The 20161-nt window shown below is 37.8% G+C and overlaps 1 protein-coding gene across 1 annotated transcript; it reads right to left on the reverse strand.

The window, feature by feature from the left end:
- Nucleotides 1-6557: 6557 nt before the first annotated feature.
- Nucleotides 6558-13419, reverse strand: LOC139823281 (uncharacterized). Its single transcript, XM_071795658.1, has 5 exons — nt 12987-13419; nt 12738-12845; nt 12025-12629; nt 6831-7191; nt 6558-6706 (listed from the first exon to the last, which is right to left on the reverse strand). The coding sequence occupies exons 1-5, from the start codon at nt 13417-13419 to the stop codon at nt 6558-6560; spliced, it is 1656 nt and encodes a 551-aa protein (XP_071651759.1).
- Between the last annotated feature and the right edge of the window lie 6742 nt (nt 13420-20161).

Genomic DNA, 20161 nt, shown 5'->3' on the forward strand with positions numbered 1-20161 from the left:
CCAAAGTTTTGGGCAAATAACAAAAAAGAAGAATATAATTTATCCAAAAGTGATATAAGAAACATTGAGAAACGATTGTTAAGTATTAAACTGCCTAGTGAAATTCACAGATCACCACGATTATTTAATAGTGGAAAATGGAAAGCAAGTGAATGGAGATCTTGCTATTATATCTTAGCATTCCATGTCTTTTAGGAATAATGAAAACAAAATATTTAAGTTCTTTTGCGCTTTTAGTTCGTTGCATAAGCTTTTATCTGAAAGTATAACAATAGAAGATTTAAGACAATGCAAGATTGATCTTATGTATTTTACTGCGCAATGTAAAGAATTTTATGGAAACAGTAGTATAAATTTCAATACTTATGCATTACTTCATGTTGTTGATAACGTATATAAAAGTGGCCCACTTTCTTCGACTTCTGCTTTTTTATATAAAAATGGAATTTTTGTGCTAAAGCAGAAATTAACTGGTCCAAAAGGAGCTTTAATACAAATGTCTAAACGTCTAATCCAGAAAACTATTTTAGAAACCGAGTTGTTAAGTACATCTGATAATAAACCTTCCCGTTACTGTAAAAATATTTTGCGTAATAATTTTATATTGAAAGAAACAGAGTTGAAAACCAATTCAGGTGTAATTCTTTTAGCGGAAGATAATAATCTAAATACAAATATTAAACAAGTTTTAAATAATAATTTTGCTAATATCAGATTAGAAGATGTAAAAGCTTTTAATAAAGCAGTTTATAAAAATGTCATATACACTACTACTTGTTATAAAAGAGAAACAAAAACTGATGACAAATTTTTTGAAAGTTTAACTAGTGATATAATTGAAATATTCAAAATTGTTTTATATAAAAATGAATCTTATATTTTAGGATATAAACATAACGTACAGTTTTTGTGTATAGAGAACGTGATAATTAATTCATTTTTTAAGATAATATCTAAATCTCATGATCTCCATTTATTTGCTTTTCAAGATAGCAAGAAAAAGGTTGTACATATAAACGTCGAGAATGGATCATACTTTTGTCGAATGCCGAACACTTATGAGATCCAATAATATTTTCTGTGATATTATATACTTGTATTTTTCAATATAAAATATGAAATATCTTGTCAGGGTATTCACTTTTTCATAACTTTACCTTAATACTTGTTTACATAGAATAATGAGTATCGATTATTATAAAAAAAAAGAAATATTTAAATAAATTCAATACATTTTGCAAATATATTGATATGCTTGTGTAATGATTAATATCTATCTTTAATTGATGTCTCTCGTTAATTCAGCAAAATTATTAAAAAGAGAATACTTTTGTAGAATATAGTACAATATTATTTTATGCATAAGCTAAACATATCGCTTTTGTAACTTTTTTTCAAAAGATATTCCTGAATTTATTTTCTTTGTTTCCTTGCAAAATAAACTGTGCAAATGTATATTGATTATACTCAGCAGATTATAGTCAGCAGATACTAATGTGCTTACGTCCACTGGATCATATATTTGCAATACTGTATATGTATAATCTGTTACTATTAGATACAACTCAGTATCTGGAAGATTAACGTTATTATTGTCACACATTGTATATCATATTGTACCACGACTCTTTCCTTAGATCTCATACGTTCAATCTCTCTCTCTTTCTCACCGTTGAATATATGACTTCTTTTTGATAGAAATATCTTTTGAAAATTTAGCATCTACATGTTACACCTTTTATAACAGTTACGGTATCCGTTTTCTTTGTAATATTTGCATTGGATAAAATATAAGCAGTATACATAGAACTGCAGAACGAATAATTGTTTTTGTCATCACTTACATTTAATTTTTTAGTGCTGCAGACGCTGATAAGAATTTTATTTCTTTCTTGCTTATAGATTAATCAGTTTCAGAAAATTATTCTTGTTTAGAAGCAACTAAAGCGGATTATTATAGTATTCATCCATTACTGCACTGCAGTTGTCGATTTACACAGAAGAATTCGTTATACTTTACTACTCCTCCATGCACTTCTTTTTCTTCTTCCTCTTTTTTAAACTGTAAAGTATTAATATTTAACTCTATGTCATCAGATACCTTTTTTTTTGTTTCCGTGGAGGAGAGAAAAATGCCTCGCGCACTAGCCCCCGGGCTCGGCCCCCGGGGAGTGTGGGGCTTGCACCCACTAAAAAAACTCTCCCCCTAAACACAGCACGCTGGACACGATTATGACACGCGGGAGACCAGAGGTATTACATCACATGCCACAACAGTCCTCACGCTCGAGGCGACAGAAAAACGTAAACCGAACACGACAGACACACGACAGACACAGAAAGAAAAAAAAACGTCTGTAGTCGAATTCCCGGACGCATAGTGGTGCTTGCGCACAGCCACATGCGCCGGTCATTCAGCCTCCGCCTCAGAGAACCCCCATGATAATGACCGCGACGCCACTTACGGGGGAAGTGACGTGAGGCCGAAGCCCTCCCCCACACGCCTTCGAGACGCGCGGCCATACCATACAGGGTCTCTTCATTGGCAGAACGGGATACTTCACTCGGGGAAGTCCTCACCCCCAAGCAACACGTACACGAACTGTCACAGGACGCGCACGAGCTAGACAAACAGGAAACACCCTCTATCCGGAGAGGGGTTCCACAAAGCACAAAGCAAGAGCGTGCATCCGCACGCCCTTCAACGCAGAGGGTTATACATATACCCACCACCACGATAATAAGTGACCGATTTTCGGTCAACGCGTCCTTAAAACTCTCGTACACCTCATCTCCCTCCCTTACCCCTCGCTACGCACTCCCCAATTACGCACGCAATATTCTTCGAATAACCGGAGATCGATTCGAAGCGGTGGCGGACTCTCATCCGCTTCTCCCTCGTGGCATGGACGACCAACCTCGATCTCCAGTCTCGATACGCAAGTACAACGAAGTATAATAGTAGACAGAAGAGAGATGAGCGGAGATACACACGCTTAAAAGGAGTCATGACTCCACGGGGGGATCCCCCGGGGGACGACCCACCGCGGCCAACAGCCTCAAAGAGCTCCAGGTAGCCGCCGCTGCCCGCAGCGGCACCCGAGCCCCAAAACAGCGACGAGCGGCCAGCCCCGGCCGATCCACCCCCGGAGGACCCCGCAGTAGACCCCAGAATAATTATACGCAACTAAAACGCAAAACCACGCAGGGCCCCACGCCCCGACCAGGCCGCAGGACGCCGGCCGCCACAGGCCACCGGTCCCCGCAAGGATCCGGCAGAACGTCGCATCCGTCGACGCGCCGGACCCCACGGGGGGAGGGCAGCCCACGGGCGGCCGGCGCCCAGCGGCCCCGGGACGCCGAGAGGGGGACCAGCGACCACGCACCGCAGTACCCAGTATCCGAACTAACCCAATCTATTCCATAAATAAACGGGATAGCCGCACGCTAAGAGTCGTTCTCCGGAGCGATCTCAACAATATCAGGGTCAACGAGACCCTGTTGGCGCCTCCTTTCGTCGTCCTCTTTCCGTCGGAGGACCCTTTCGGCGAAAATAGCAAAGGCGTTCCAAGCCTCTCTGGACTCACACATCTTACCAATCAATGTCGGTAGAGTTAAATCAGGGCCAACCACGACCGTGAGCTCAGCACGCTCGAGTCCCCAATAATTACACACCATGAGAGTGTGTTCAGATGTATCGATCGCCAGGTGACAATATCGGCATATTGGTGAATCCTCCTTCTGTATCCTAAATAAAAAGGATCCAAAACAACCGTGACCCGTTAAGATTTGGGTCGTTCTGAAACTCAGGAAGCCGCTGCGTCGGTCGAGCCAGTTCTCGAAATTTGGAGAGATCGCCTCTCTAGTCCTCCTCCCAGGGAGGTTTCCGTCCCTTATGTAAACCGCCCATTGCCGTCTGAGCTCCAGCCACTCTTCGGCGCGTATCTCTTTGGGAGCATCGGGGTAAAAATTCCCCAATTCCTTCATCTCTCGTAATCTTAGGTAGACGCGCCTAAGATAGTCCGCGTACAGGTATATGGGTGGGACACGCGCTAAGAGCGTGGCTGCCTCGTACGCAAATGTGCGATACGCCATAACAGTGCGTTGTGCAGTAAGGCGAAGAGCGCGACGCATCTTCCTCTGTTGATTGCCGAATGATGAAAACTCCACACTCCAAATTGGAGCCGCATATAAGATAATAGAGGTAATCATTGAAAAATATAACCTTCTCTTACTCTCTATCGGACCGCGCAGGTTCATAAGCAGTCCACATAGCGCTCGACTAACCCTCGTAGCCTTTGTAGCCACGTGCGAAAAATGATTAATAAAGTTAAGACGTTTATCTATGTATACGCCCAAATATTTCATACAATTGGAGAATTGGATCCTCGTGTCCTCCTCCACGATAGAGGCGTCGCGTGGACAGGAACCGAAAAAGACGGCCTCAGACTTGCTCCACGATACTTTAAGGCCGAGCGCACGGATGTTTATTAAAATTCGTTCGAGACAATCCAACGCAGTGGAGCACACCTCGTCATAGTCGTCACCTACGACCAGCAGGAGGGTGTCGTCCGCATAACAAATTACGTGACAGTCTCTATAAAGCATTGTTCTCAATATCGAGTCGAAACCGAGGTTCCAAAGGAGTGGACCCAGGATCGATCCCTGTGGAACCCCTCTGTTTACTCGTCTTGTGCGCCTTGTTCTGTCAGAAGTCATGTATCTGACCTTTCTTCCTGTGAGAAAGGCCTCCAGGATGCGACGCAGATAACGAGGAAAAGGTACGAAGTGCCCTCCTTAACGCGGGTAGTATTATGGAGTTAAATGCGTTCTCAATATCTAATGAGAACGCTAGCGCAACCTTACCCTCCGCACGAGCCTGAGAAATGATGGACTTTACAAGGTAGAGAGCGTCTGTCGTCGACCTCATTCTCCGGAACCCAAACTGGTTGTCAGATAGGTTGGCGTTTGGATTATTGTCCATGTATTTTAACATGCGGTTCGCAATGATCCGTTCGAACGTTTTGCCTATCTCGATCAAAAAGTAGATGGGCCGCGCCTTCGGTAATTCGCTAGGGTTCGTCTCGCCCTTCGGGAGAAGTACAAGGTCGGAGGTCTTCCAGGACGCAGGAAAATTTCCATACTTCATACAGATATTGTAACATTGAGCCAATCTGTCGATCATTGCAGGCGGGAGCTTCTTCAACACTGTGGCCTTAAGGCCGTCAGGGCCAGGAGCCGTATTGCAATTCTTTTTCGCAGCAATTGCTGCGGCAACCTCCTCACTGGTGATCGGGATGCAATCTTCTTCGCAGTCCCCGAGTTCGACAGCGACGAGTGGGTTACCCGGTGGAAATAACTTGTTTAAAAGCTCGTCCAGAATTCTAGGTTTCAGTGAGGCGGATAATCCCGGAGTCGATTTTCTCAGTCTGCTGAGGACTATCCTGTAAGGTAGTCCCCAGGGGTCCTCATCAAGTGTGGCTATCAGTTCTTGCCAAGCCGAGCTTTTGGCTTTACGTATCTCACGTTTCAACTCTTGACCTGCTAGAATATACTCGGCTCGTTTGCGTTAAGAAGTCTCAGGCGAATCGCGTGGACGGCCGCAAATCCACACGCGCCTGGCTCTGTTTAACGCGACGCGTAGTGAAGCGATTTCCGCGTTCCACCAATACACGGAAGATCTGTGTCCACTCGTACGAATACGGGGGACAGCAGCCTTGCATGCATTTACTATGCATTTGTGTATCCATCCGTCTGGAGACACGTTAACCATGTGTGCCTCATCCATGGGAGTGACGGCGCACGTCCAATCTATCGAGGCCTTATAGAGGTCGACGTCGACGACGTCCATCCTCTTGTAGTCCCATCGAGCGGGAGACGGCCGTATGTAAGGTCTAACAAAAGATTCCGATATTGAGAAGGTTATATATGAGTGGTCGGACAACGACGCAACGTCCCCACGGACTGTCCAATCACGCACATGGTGGCGGAGTTCGGGTGAGACCCACGTTAAGTCGATTATCGAAGATCCCCGATGACCTATGAAAGTTGGTGTATTTCCTTCATTTATCAAACGCATATCCACGCTCGCGGACCATTCCTCTAGTAGGTCGCCCTTAAAATCAGTATTGGGAGAACCCCATAAACGGGCATGCGCATTGAAATCGCCACAAACAAGGGTTTTATTGTTATGTATGCATGCGCATAAATTCGTCAGTTCGTCGACGAAATTTTCGTATCCGGCCCGATTTACATTCGGAGATATATAGCATGAATATATATGTGCGCTCCCATACCTAACGACCACGGAATTCTGGCCCTTCGCGACCAGAGACGCAGGATAATCCGCTATTTGGGGATTCACATATACAGCAGCCAGGCCGTTCCTGCTGTAAAACCATTGCTGGGAGTCGGGTGTGCGGGCAGGCTCCGAAACCACGCACACCGCAGCTCCCAGTTCTTCTGCGTATTTAGCAAGAAAACCTTGCGCCTCCCTACTTCTGTTCAGATTTATCTGTATAACTGTCGTGGGCGTCATTTTTAGTTTCGTTTCCCATCTACAGTCCCACTTCCAACAATCGGGTCCCTCTCTGAGCATCTACTGGAGGTGCCCAGTCTGTGTTCGTACGACCTACCGGCGTCCTTGCATAAGACGCAGCAAGGGTCTGCTTGACATTGTCTAATCTGATGATCGCTGGATCCACATCTGAAACAGTTGCCCCCACGATTTTCGGGAAACTGGCAAGTGTTGCGTACGTGTCCGTACCTCCAACACTTGTAGCATTGAATGGGTCTCGCATCTAGTATTTCGATGCGAGCAACAGTCCAACCTATCTTCAGTCGGCCGGACGACGCGACTTTGGTGGCAGCTATTAGAGGGCATTTAGCCCACACAGAGTGTAAGCCGTTTGTCATACGGCGGATAGTCCCTAACTTTATTTCAGACTCATGGCAATCACCCATGACGGATATCACGTTGGTGATTTCTCCTGGAGTAATAGAGTCATCGAGGTTCCATAGTCTCATCTCTCCCATAGTCGTCGGTCTGTTTACACGTATAGCAGCGGGATCCAGCACCTCTCGCAGTTTTTTGACCAAGGTATCCGCCTTGGAGGTTCCATCCTCACCAGGTATCTCAATGATCCATTCTCCGTTGATGTTTTTCCGAATTCTAGAATTCTCGATACCTAACTGATCGAGACAGATCTTATCACGCGCTTTTTTTAATATGTCTGCGTACGTAATTTTGTCATCCAGACTCGTAATCGTGACCGCCGCCGTCCTCGGTGGTCTACGGCGACTTACTCCACGATGTATTCCCCCCGCTCCAGCAGGGGAAGGGGGCCCTCTCGCGGCGCCGCACAGTGGGGCGAATCTATCAAAAACCGGATATTGGACGAAAAAATGAAAAACGTATAATTCAAATTTTGATGAGATTTTATGTTAATATATATCATAAACTATAAATAAATGTGCTTATAATTGATTTTATCCTTTGTTATTTCCTCAAAATGATCTGATAAAGTATGACATTTTCGTGAATACTGAAATTCTAGTAATTTGATAGGTTACTTTCTAAAGTCTCCGCCGAAAGTATAACTGCGAATATGAGTTAAATGCCTATCAGAACTTATTTAATAGGGTTCAAAAAACATATTTATTTTAGTTTTATGTCATTTGAGTATTATTATATATTAATAAATATACACGACATATTCGACTATTAAAAATTTCTTACTTCAATATTCAAACAGGAAGAAAGTTTGTGGATTTGAATGGATTAAGGTTTACTCTGCGCCATTTAATAGGGCAAAGTGTCTAGTTTTTGGCCATATATGATCATTCATCCCCTTTCGTCCCCATTTTTGAGATAATTGATCTCAAAGTTCACTCGACATAGTCGAACGTCGTCCATGAATAGCTCAATGGACGACGTTCAATCATGTCGAGTGAATATGGATGTCTATTTTCTCATAAAAGAAAGACGAAAAGGATATATAATTTGTTTAAATATTGCTACTTTATAACAATTAATTACATCCATATTTTATAACAATTAATTACATTAATTAATATAATAGCAATATGATAAATATTATTGGATAAATGTATTTGGAGTACTGCGCATTCTGTAAATCCATGGGCCAATAAGATTGCTCTACGTTAAATTATTCGTTCTCCTCGAGGGGAGAGGGAAGGGGGAGGGAAGGAGAGGGGAGGAGGAGGAAATAAAAACAGCGGAGATAAGAACTTTTTGTTAGTTTTTCTCGATCAGTAGTCGATTAAAGACTTTTTGATTTTGAAAGTTTTGATTTTTGTCGTTGCTTTATACAATTCACTTTGCGTCCTTTTCAGGATACAGTGAAAAATATATAGAATATATAAAGTATATAGAAGATTATACTTTAACACGCTCGCAAAATGGAAAATTTCCGAACGAATCGTCAACTTTTTAATTGTATGCGTGCAAATAATCTTGATTTATCAAATTATGAGACTTTAATAAGCCACATAACATCATGTATTAATAATAAATTACCCAAAGTAGCGTTGGAAGCATTGAAACGAAAAATTATGATTTTCACGAATTTGAAGTCGAAATGGATAGCTAGCCATTACGATTACAATAAATTTATTACAAAGTATGAAAGTTGGTTAAATTGTAAATTTTCTTTTCCGAACAAAGTACTGAATTTAATTCCTACTTCTTCACGTACGCGTATGCCTCTTAATAGATCAAAAAGTTTCGTAGAATGTTCCAAACGACATAAAAAAAGAGAGAACTGAGGAAGTACGGAATAATCCGGAAATGATTGATTTTATTGTTCGGAAAAAGTTAAAATCCGATGACGCGCTATTTATATACTAGCTTTTCGGCCCGCGCTTCGCGCGGGTATAAATCTATCTGTATATTAATTATATATGCTTTAAATTCACCCATTAATTTGAAACATTAAATTTGTTATTTTTTCTTCTTAAACTGTAATCTACATCTTCGTTTTTTTTAGATTCAACTTTTATTTTACTCTCAGTTTAATACTAATTTTTAATTTAAATACATTTTTTTTTATTTTTAAAAAGTTTCAATTTTTCATCGTAAATTTTTTAATATCCGTAAATTTTGAGATATTGGGCCTTTTTTTTTTTTTTTCGTTGGAGGAGGAAAATGCCTAATGCATACCCTAGGGCCGGTCCCTAGGGTTATGCCGGACTTGCACCGGCTAAAAACCTCCCCCGGCCCCCACCCTCGACAGCTTTGTTACAAAATTTCTCGATATACAACATTTTTTGTAAAAGATTTCGAATTTCCCTCAATAAGTTGTCCTTGATTGCTGTTTTCATCGATCTTAATTTTGACATTATCTCTTTTAGTTGCTCTTGAGAATGCTACATAGAGTTGTCCATGAGCAAATACAGGTTGTGGCAGATAAATCCCAACTTTTTCTAAAGTTTGTCCTTGTGATTTATTGATTGTCATAGCAAATGCCATTCTAATAGGAAACTGTCTTCGTTTGAGCTTAAACGGGAGTTCCGAGTCATTTGGAAGGAAATCTATCCTTGGTAAGAAGACAATTTGACCTCGAGCTGGGCCAGTTAGAACCTCCGCATAAATAAGATTAGGTTTCAAATCAGTAACAATAAATCTTGTTCCATTGCATAGCCCTTTCTTGGTATTCAAATTCCTTAATAGGATAATTGTAGCACCGATTTTTATTTTTAATCGATGAACTGGCATTCCAGAGGGTGTCAAAGAGTTCAAAAATTCAGTCGGGAAATTTAATTGCTCCTGTGGATCATCACTCACAATAGAGTCAATTGAGAGATATTCCTTTGTTTCTCCTTCCATTAGACAAAGGATTTCGTCATTAATTTTGAATGTGTCCTCATTCTTAGGACAAAGGATTACTCGATCATAGTTAACTTTGATTTGTTCCATGTTAATTTTATCACCAAAAATCTCAGTTATAAGAGATCCTTTTGATATAAAATCCTGAGGAATTTCAATTGTCTCAGGATGTAATCCATCCGTATTAGACAATTTACCTTCTCCGAGTTCCAACAGCCAACTTGCAAATTTTTTTTCCTCTCCAGTTCTCATATTTTGCTGGAGTTTAACTTGATTTACATTCCTCCATATCGGGTTATATTTAACAGTCGACTCAATTATTGCTGTTTTATGTGCATCCGTATTAGACAATTTACCTTCTCCGAGTTCCAACAGCCAACTTGCAAATTTTTTTTCCTCTCCAGTTCTCATATTTTGCTGGAGTTTAACTTGATTTACATTCCTCCATATCGGGTTATATTTAACAGTCGACTCAATTATTGCTGTTTTATGTGCATGTGGCACTATTGGTAGATTTTGCCTAAAATCTCCTGCAAATAAAATAACTTTTCCTCCAAATGGTTGTGAATTTTTCATCAAATCCTTGAGGAGTTTATCCACTGCTGTTAAGGCATGTCCTATAGTCATGCTCACCTCATCCCATATAATTAATTTAGCAGAGATCAGTTCTCGTGCAGCTTTCGAGTTTCTTCTGATATTAGATTTAGCACTATCATCAATTGGAATTGAAAGTTTGAACAGGGAGTGATATGTTCTTCCTCCTTTTAGAAGTGTGGCAGCAATACCAGTTGATGCACATGGTAGAACTTCCTCGTTTCTTCCTCGGATAACACTCCAAAATGTGTTAAACAAATAGGTTTTCCCACTACCTGCAAACCCATCTATACAAAATAGCCGCTGTGGTTCATTCTCATTATCAATTGCTCGCATGACCAAATCATACACGTGTTTTTGTTCAACATTTAGTGTCGATATCAAATAATCACCACGTCTCCTTTCCTCATCTACGTTATACTCTGTTACGTGAATAATCACTGGATTTGGACTTGGTAATTCTAAATTTTCACAACTACTTCCATTATTCTTCAAAATTTCTTCTATATGATTTAAAGCCATATTTTCAGGATTGACAATATTGCTGTGTACAAAGTCCTCAATCATTGATTCTTTGTATCTATTCCATCGTTGGTACATTTGTTGGATTTCCAAAGATGCAAATGTATGAAAATAGCTCTCTAAGTTGTGCAGGCATATGAATACTTGTCGCTTCCTCCATTGTTTTTTCCCACAGATCATCTGCTTCTACCAAATTCATTGCAATTGCTGCATCTTTAAACGTCTCATAAAGAATGCCGTTGAAAGTTCTCAGATCCTCAAAACATTTAGCTCCAGTCACATGTAGGAGAAGAAGACGGAGATAAAATCTTTCATTATCTTTAATGCTTACTGTGTAAAGCCTTGCAATTATTTTGGCAATACCTCTTTTGCGTCGCTTCCACTTAGTTTCTTTCTTTTCATAAATATAGTGAGAAGGAATATCTGTGTAAAGAAAATGTACCGCATTTTCATCAGATTGATTTAATTTGAACCATGCAGTTAATGTAGTATTTCGGGTGAGCTCTCTTTGTACAGCTTGTTCTTTATTTCCCGCCCGGAAATAAACCATTTGGCGATTAGGCAAATGAACTGCAAGTCTTATTACTGTGTGAGACCTCATAAACAGATCATATCCATTTAGTCTCCACATTGCTTCTGGAGCACTAACATATCTTGCATCTAGAAATGTGTTAACTTCATCTACTGTAATGAGCCTTTTGCCATCTCGTGTTTGTACTTCAATAGCAGCACAATCAAATCCTTTATGAATGTACTTATATAAGTATTTTACGCTCTTAACTGATGAACATATTTCCAAATTGATGTGTCGATCATATTTCATGATTAAATATGGCGAATATGGCACCACCCATCTATTATCAATTTCTTTGCCTCTTACAATGTATTTTTTTCCAGTATTTCTTCGTTGATACATCGGATATCCATTTACATTAGCATTAGTTTCGTCTCGAAATTCTTTTGGAAAACCTTTTGGAAACCCATCTATTATCAATTTCTTTGCCTCTTACAATGTATTTTTTTCCAGTATTTCTTCGTTGATACATCGGATATCCATTTACATTAGCATTAGTTTCGTCTCGAAATTCTTTTGGAAAACCTTTTGAACATTTTCCATCATCTCCAGTGCAAGGATATTTTCGAGAGAAGTCACCACAAGGACCATGAATCATGTGCTTCAGAACTTTTGCATTAAGTTCTGGATATTTTTCCTCGTCAGGAATTTCAGCCCATACCATCATGTCAATGACTTCTTGTAATCGGGGCTTATCTTCATCACTTAACATTGCAAGTAAATGTAAATGTGGTAGCCCTCTTTTTTGGAACTCAATCACGCCTGCATAAGCTATGACATTTCCCAAAATTCTATTTTGAACGATATCCTTCAAAACTTCTTTGACATCTAAGCTAAATGTTTTTGCGACCAGGTCAGGTCGATACTCTACTGGGCATCCATCAAGATTTTCTTTAATTTCAGGGCATTGAGGATTGCAAGTCATTGTAATAAATATGTCTGGTTTACCAAACTTTCTGACTAAAGACATGGCATCTTGGTATCTTTCTTGCATGTTCCTTGGACTGCCCATAAATGAGGATGGTAATATTACAGGTACACCAGCTGTAATTCCTTCATTTTGTAATCGATTATCAAGGTGATCCATTAATCCTGAATAAAATTCAGCTCTTAATTGGGGCTGATTCATTTTAATGTAATTAAGCCTATTGGCCTCTGTTTTCATATATGCATCGAGTATGAATTGACATCTCAACTTGCCTGCTTTTTGAAATTGACTAAATTCTGCTCTTGGTACCAGCAAGTGAGCATAATAATCCATTTGAGTTATTTTGAATCCTGGATATTTAGGATTATGAGATTTCAATTCTGAATACCATCCATCATTACCGTATAGATATAACAAAGGGTAACACATTGGGTCACACCTTTTGTCCAGAATTGAAATTTGTTGTACATCATTTGAATTTTTGTTATAAATTCGAATGTCTCTTTCAAATGGAGGCTCACCATCAATATTTTGAAAAACTACGGCTATTTCATTAGCTCGTGGAGCATTGTATCTTCTTTGATCGTGTTGAGGATTATTTCTAAAGGATAACATCAAATTTGGGGCTTTAGTGCCTTTCGGATTGAGATCTTGTTCAACTTGACTCATCATTTTAAAAGTCTTAGCAAATTCATTGCATTGAACCATGAAGCATGACAGATCTCTCATTAGAGCTGAATCACATCCTTGGTTGGCTTTGTTTTTCATTCTATGGTAAACAGCTTCTTCCGTATCCAAAAAGTAAAGCTGTGCATAACGCGGAGCTTGCCCATCTCCTGGGCGCATTGCCGTCGTGGTCAAATGATGATATTGCCCATGAATCTTTAAGCAATAAGGAGTAACGTTTATTACATCCAAGGGATTCTTATTGCCCGGGGCACCCATGGAAGCCATAGCTAAAGCACTGTTATATGAACGAATATTATTCCTAAAATTCTTAGATTTAGCATCATTTCCCATAAATAATTTTTTAAGAAATTCAGGAAAATTTATGTGTTTTAATTGAAGCTTGCCCTTTTGGCAACAATATGTCAATTTTCCATCTTTGGGCTTTTCACATATAAAGTTTAATGATTTGCAAAATTGGCATTCGACATTCATTTGGCCCAGTGTGTGAACAGGCACATTTATTTCTTGACCTTTGGCAATTAGCGCAATTTTGTGATTTATTTGTTTGGCTTTGCACCTTCTCTGAATATGTCTTCGAGCATCAGCTTCCATTGAGATCTTGTCTCATCATTCTCCTCTGCCCTCTGCTGAGCATGTCTCTGGGCATCATTTTCAAGTCGTTGATACCTTGTTTCATCATTTTCGTCGGCCCTCTGCTGAGCATGTCTCTCAGCATCAGCTTCAAGTCTTTGAGATTTTGCCTCATCATTTTCGTCAGCCCTTTGCTGAGCATGTCTCTGGGCATCAGCTTCAAGTCTTTGAGATTTTGCCTCATCATTTTCGTCAGCCCTTTGCTGAGCATGTCTCTGGGCATCAGTTTCAAGTCGTTGAGATCTTGTCTCGTCATTTTCCTCTGCCCTCTGCTGAGCATGTCTCTTGGCATCATTTTCAAGTCGTTTAGACTTTGTTTCATCATTTTCGTCGGCCCTTTGTTAAACATGTCTCTGAGCATCAGCTTCAATTCTTTGATATTTTGCCTCATCACTTTCGTCAGCCCTTTGCTGAGCATGTCTCTGGGCATCATTTTTAAGTCGTTGAGATCTTGTCTCATCATTTTCCTCTGCCCTCTGCTGAGCATGTCTCTGGGCATCATTTTCAAGTCGTTGAGATCTTGTCTCATCATTTTCCTCTGCCCTCTGCTGGGCATGTCTCTGAGCATCAGCTTTAAGTCTTTCAGTCCTTTCCTTCTTATTCTCATTTTTTCGTCTCTGCCTTAAACAGCTCCTTTCACGACTCACTCTACTCAAATTTTCGCCTTTTTTCTTTCTAGGCATTTTATACTCTTAAAATTCACTTTTTCTCTAAATTCGAAAAATTTACTGTATACTATAATTAAAAATATATACCTATAATTAAAAATATAGCAGTATGACTATTTTAATGTCTTTTTATTTACCTTTTATTAAAAACGAACGGAAAAACAGCCACAGGAAACAGGAAAAAATCTTTATAACAGAAACACAATAAAACAATTTTTTTTGTTAAATAAAATATTTGTGAAACTAAAAAAAATATGATTTAAAATTCTATCATCATCAGGATAAACTTCCTAAGGAGTGCCAATGCGTATATAACGTACTTGTAATACGCGTACAGTTATCTTCCAAATTACATTAATTGCGTGTTCAAAATGCGCTCATTCAAATGCGTAATTAATGCAAATTGAGCATTCAATTTATTAATGACATGTTTTACATATATATTTGCACTCCTTAGGTTAATTCATATTTCTAATCTCTAAAACAACTTTAACTCTTTCTCAAATTTTTCACATGTTACCGATGTATACGTTGCAAGATTTCATATAAATTCTATCAATGTATATAGATAATATAGATTATCTATAATCATTTCAAAAAGCAGGTTTGCAACATTATAAATTTCAAATAAAATTATTAAAGTATAAAAAGCAGATTTGTAACAATAACAAAATTTTTTCAATTTAGAGAGATTTTATAGCACTCCCCACAAAATTCTACTCTTACTGCATTACAATTCTTTGAGATTTGATCAAATGTATAAACAAATTGAGCAATAACACGATTCTTCTTTATGAATCACTTTATTATCTCCAAATTTTATCTCCAAATTCCGTAATCGAAAAATTATATATTTCTTTGATATTTTCTTTAATCATATCATATATTCGATCATAAATTCCTGAAAATTGTTTCATATACAATTGTTTAAAATTCGGTCGATTATTTTCCGAAAAATTTAAAAAATGTAACAATAATAAAATTTTGCAATTCAGAGAGAATTGTAAAATTTTATTATTAAAATTATTTTTCCCATAAAATTTTGCAAAGATTATCTATAATCATTTCAAAAAGCAGGTTTGCAACAATATAAATTTTAGATAAAACAAATTTCGTAATCGAAAAATTATATATTTTATATTATTCCATGTAAAATTCTACTCCTACCTTATATTCGTAATCGAAAAATTATATTTTATATTATTCTATGTAAAATTCTACTCCTACCTCATAAAATTTAAAAATATTATAAATATATAAAAATATTCAGAGAGAATTGCAAAATTTTATTATTGTTAGATCAAAGTTTTATTATTGTTAGATCAGAATCTATATAGATAAATTCAATAAAAAGCAGATAATATAGATTATACTTATATATTAGCCCAGTCAAATTAGATTATTTTTGAGCGTTTGAATGAAAAAATTGCCGGCAAGCTGGAAACTGGTATACAGGTTCATTTTAGTGTTCTTTTAAACATACTAAAAGCGTGAGCCCCATACATAGAGCCCCATACATAGAGCGTGAGCCGGCTGCACCATCTTGAAAGAAAGAGTACAAAAATGGGTTTTTTGCGAATAACTCGGAAATTATTAGTTTCACGGGAAAGAACAATCAGAGCGAAAATGTAGCTGATAAAATTCCTCGCAATTTGGTTTTTTGTAGAACTTCGTACGACCATTAGTTCCCGAGATAGATTTTTTTGAAGCATCGGGCAAATGAGGAAAGAGCTGTTTCTTCGAGCGTTTTTTCAAAATACCTCAGTTCTGGCTGTCCGAAAGTAAAAAATGCATACAATGAAAGTGAAAGAGAATTAAATTATCTACAAAATGCATTATTTATGTTATACCGCGCGACTAATATTTCTGGAAATATTACGATTTAAATGAAATTTTGACTTTTGGAAATTACTAAATAATACCTTTTGATAATAATAATTTATTGTAAACTTATATATAATGCGTATTAATATCTAGAACGTATCAATATCTTCTTCAACTTCTTCGTCCAGCTCGTATATGTTTAGGCACCCTGTTTCCTGGCAGTTACCGCAAAGATCGGAGCACTTAAGACCTGCTTTTTTGCACCCACAGGACATTGTGCAATGTTTTTTACAGTTGCATGAGACAAGTCGTAAAATTTCATCCGGTGCTGGGGATTCCAACGTTTGGAGAGGCTGCAGATAGTTATTTACTTTGTGCCAGCCCCACATTTCGGGGTCCTTATAATTACCCAACCACGTTTGTACTTGGTGGTAGGCTCGGAATGAGTGTTGGGCAGCTGCCCCCTCTGTTGGTGGCAATGATGGCATACGGGATGTACTTTTTTGTGCAAATCTTTTAAACTCGTTGTAACGATGAACATTTAAATTGATTTTTTCTGGATGTTTTGCTCCATAAATATATAAAAACAGAATTTCTCCAGCTCGTTGAATTTCTTGGGCAGTCGAATTGCTATTGACGAAAATATTATTAACGTGTCTAAGTTCTTCTACTCGCTGCAGCAGATTAACAATTTTGTTTTTTCCCTTTTGAAATATTGCCGAAGTCGTGTCACAGCCGCTGAACGCATGGGCCAGCAAAATAGTTTCTTTTAAGTATTCATCTTCTTGAAGTTTTTGGGAAGAATATATTTGTCTTTCGGTTTTCCCTTTTCCTTCAAAAAGAAGATGTTATTATTCACAGGTGCTAGAGCAATAGTCAAAACAAGAAGATCTACATCCTCTCCTACTATAGCACATTGCCTAGTCGCAGAAATTTCAACTGCTGTTGACACGATGAGTACGTCAGCATCGCTTTCCGCCTGCCTGACTGCAAATTCTTTATCTTCGAATTTATCTTTTAGCATGGAAATAAGCCTCATTTTATTTTTGTCATTGCGTAAGAATTGTTCTTGGGTCACGGTGGCAACCATGTGTTCCTGAAAAATAATATCGGAGCATGATTTTTTCGCGCTACGCCGGTGTTGTTCGCATCGTTTTGTACTGTTGCCAGCATTGTCGTAGCCGTCAAAGACGATGACGCAATGATCTCCATAATGTTTTTGAACGTAATTCACGTACGCAGAACAAATGTCTCTGTATGATTTGTTGCAGCTCCAAAGGACACGGTGTAATAAGAAGCCTCCATCTATAACATACGTGGTGTCTACTTCTGGAATAACAGTTTCCGTACATTTTTGAAAAATTTTATACATCGCCGATTTATTCGTTTTTCTCATTCCTGCCTCGCAAAACAAGGATAGAGGAAACGGAGCAAGTTCATATTGCAAGAATTCAGGAAGATCCTCATCCTTCTTTTTCGCAATGATAATTCTCTGGAATATCATTAAAGGATCTATTACTGCTCGTTTGTCATGGACCTTGATTGAAGAGTTTACAGCAGCCAGTGATTGCACTCTATTACTGCGTTTCATATGTACATCCTTGAAACTCTTGTCGATTATAGAGTCATCCATACTAGACTCTCCATTCTCTCGCGCAAGAAAGCAATTTATAATTTCTTGATCCCCGATGACTCCGCTGCTTAAAGACATAATTTCGTTTGATATTTCAAAAGGGTTGTGAGTTTCTAGCCATTCACCAAGTTTTTTCACGTCTTCATCATCTCGTTGCATTCTTGTTTCTCGGGCCTCTACATGCTGCTCTCCAGACGTAAATTGGACTTTACAATACTCCTCGAAACTTGCACAGATATCGTGAAGAATTGGCATTGTAATAACGAAGGACATGAGGGTTTCGTCCGTTATACCTCTCATGACCGGACCTCCTTTGATTTTAAATTCTCTGTTGAGTGTTTGTTCAATTGTCTGATCTGACCATGTACCCGTCCAGAATTTCTTAGTACGCTTCATTGTGAAGTAGCCACGTTTTTTTTTTAGTTTTATAAAAGTCATTGTCGATAACACCTTTGCAAAAAAACACGTGTTCCGAAAATCGAATAATTCTTTTTCACTTCTCAACATTTTCTTCCATGTAGATTCATCAGTAGAAGTAGATGCTTCATCTCTTTCTTTTCTTTTTAAATCAGCTGTGATACTGTTCCTTCTCGTATAAGTTTTCCGACATTTTTGATGCACGCGCACAGAAGTTAATTGCATTATCAAGGGACTCTTCCCATCTTCTCGCAGTTTGCTACATTCGAGGATCGTCTGCAATCCTTTTCCCTTAACTTCGAAGAGTGTTTGTGTAGAATCTCTCTCATTGCAGATGAAACACTTTAATTCATGAGCCATGTTTCGCTATGCCTTCACCTGAGAAAGTTCATAAATATTATTATAAATGTTCGTTACAGTTCAATTTCCCATTATTTTTATTATTATTATTTATTATTATTATTATTATTATTATTGATTATTATTATTATTATTATTATTATTATTATTATTGTATTTTATTATATTTACGTTTTGACATTAATATTTGTTTATGAATTTTACTTTAGGTTATGTACGCAGTTTTTTATGTTTTTATTGGTTTAATTTATTAGTATATCAACAATAAATATGCATCCCTTACTTGCACTGTGTGCTCGCCTCTGCATATGAAACAGAAATTTGTTGCGGCCACTTTTGACGCCCTATATCTCGAATACTACCCGTCTTAAAAATTTGACCCAAAGACCAACGGGAAGCTTACATCATGTATAATGAGATTTGAAACTTACGCCGATCGCAAAAATTTCCAAATAAATTTTTTCGACAATATTTCAATCATTAAAATTACGGTAAACTGAGGAAAAAAGAGCAACATTATTCTAGCATCTGTTGTTGGTATAATTGTTGGTCACATATTAATGCCGAATATACTGTTTTTCAGGAAATTTTATAAGCTTCAAATTTGGTCTGAAGCATTTTGTACGTATCTCTCATAGAAACTGAGAAAATTACAAAAAAGTGTGGCAAACCCCATTTTTTACGAAAACTCTATAAGAAAGGCATAATTGAAATGACAATTTTTTTAAAAACTTTTATTTCAAAACCGGTTCCACTGCAGGATCACATACATATGCATATAAACTTTTGAAAAAATGTCGATATTATTTTTTCTAAAGTTATTTTATGTCATGTTTTGTAAAAAAACTATAAATTATTAAGAAATTTTTAACATAAACAAATATTTAAAAGGCTATATCTCTGGAAGTATTCATCACAGAAGGTCAAATAAAAAATCATTTTAAAGATAATTAATAAACTTCAAGAAACATGTGTATTTTTTAAAAAAGATAACTCGGAAGTCCGCCATTTTGAGAAGTGTACCTAAAAACCGTTTCTTTTACGGATATCAAAAATACTATTAGTCGTGTGCAAATTGGTCAAAAACCAAAATAATGAAAATTTAATAACCTTTCTATTTGATTTTAACAATTTTTTACGTAGGATTACCCATTTCCGACTTATATTGCGAGGAAATATTTATTCTCATAATTTCCAAAAGTCAAAATTTCATTTAAACCGTAATATTTCCAGAAATATTAGTCGCGCGGTATAACATAAATAATGCATTTTGTAGGTAATTTAATTCTCTTTCACTTTTATTGTATGCATTTTTTACTTTCGGACAGCCAGAACTGAGATATTTTGAAAAAACGCTCAAAGAAACAGCTCTTTCCTCATTTGTCCGATGCTTCAAAAAAATTTATTTTGGGAACTAATGGTCGTACGAAATTCTACAAAAAACCAATTTGCGAGGAATTTTATCAGCTACATT

Source organism: Temnothorax longispinosus, chromosome 12 (assembly GCF_030848805.1).
Source record: "Temnothorax longispinosus isolate EJ_2023e chromosome 12, Tlon_JGU_v1, whole genome shotgun sequence".
Taxonomy (NCBI): domain Eukaryota; kingdom Metazoa; phylum Arthropoda; class Insecta; order Hymenoptera; family Formicidae; genus Temnothorax; species Temnothorax longispinosus.

What these genes read in the sequence shown, in the direction of transcription:
- LOC139823281 (XM_071795658.1), bottom strand. Translation starts at nt 13,419, where the DNA reads ATGGCTTCCATGGGTGCCCCGGGCAATAAGAATCCCTTGGATGTAATA. An exon ending in TAGTCAATTTCAAAAAGCAG is followed by an intron (nt 12,630 to 12,737) that starts GCAAGTTGAGAT and finishes AATTTTATTCAG; the next exon opens with GATTAATGGATCACCTTGAT. An exon ending in GAGACGAAACTAATGCTAAT is followed by an intron (nt 7,192 to 12,024) that starts GTAAATGGATAT and finishes TGTCTCGATCAG; the next exon opens with TTAGGTATCGAGAATTCTAG.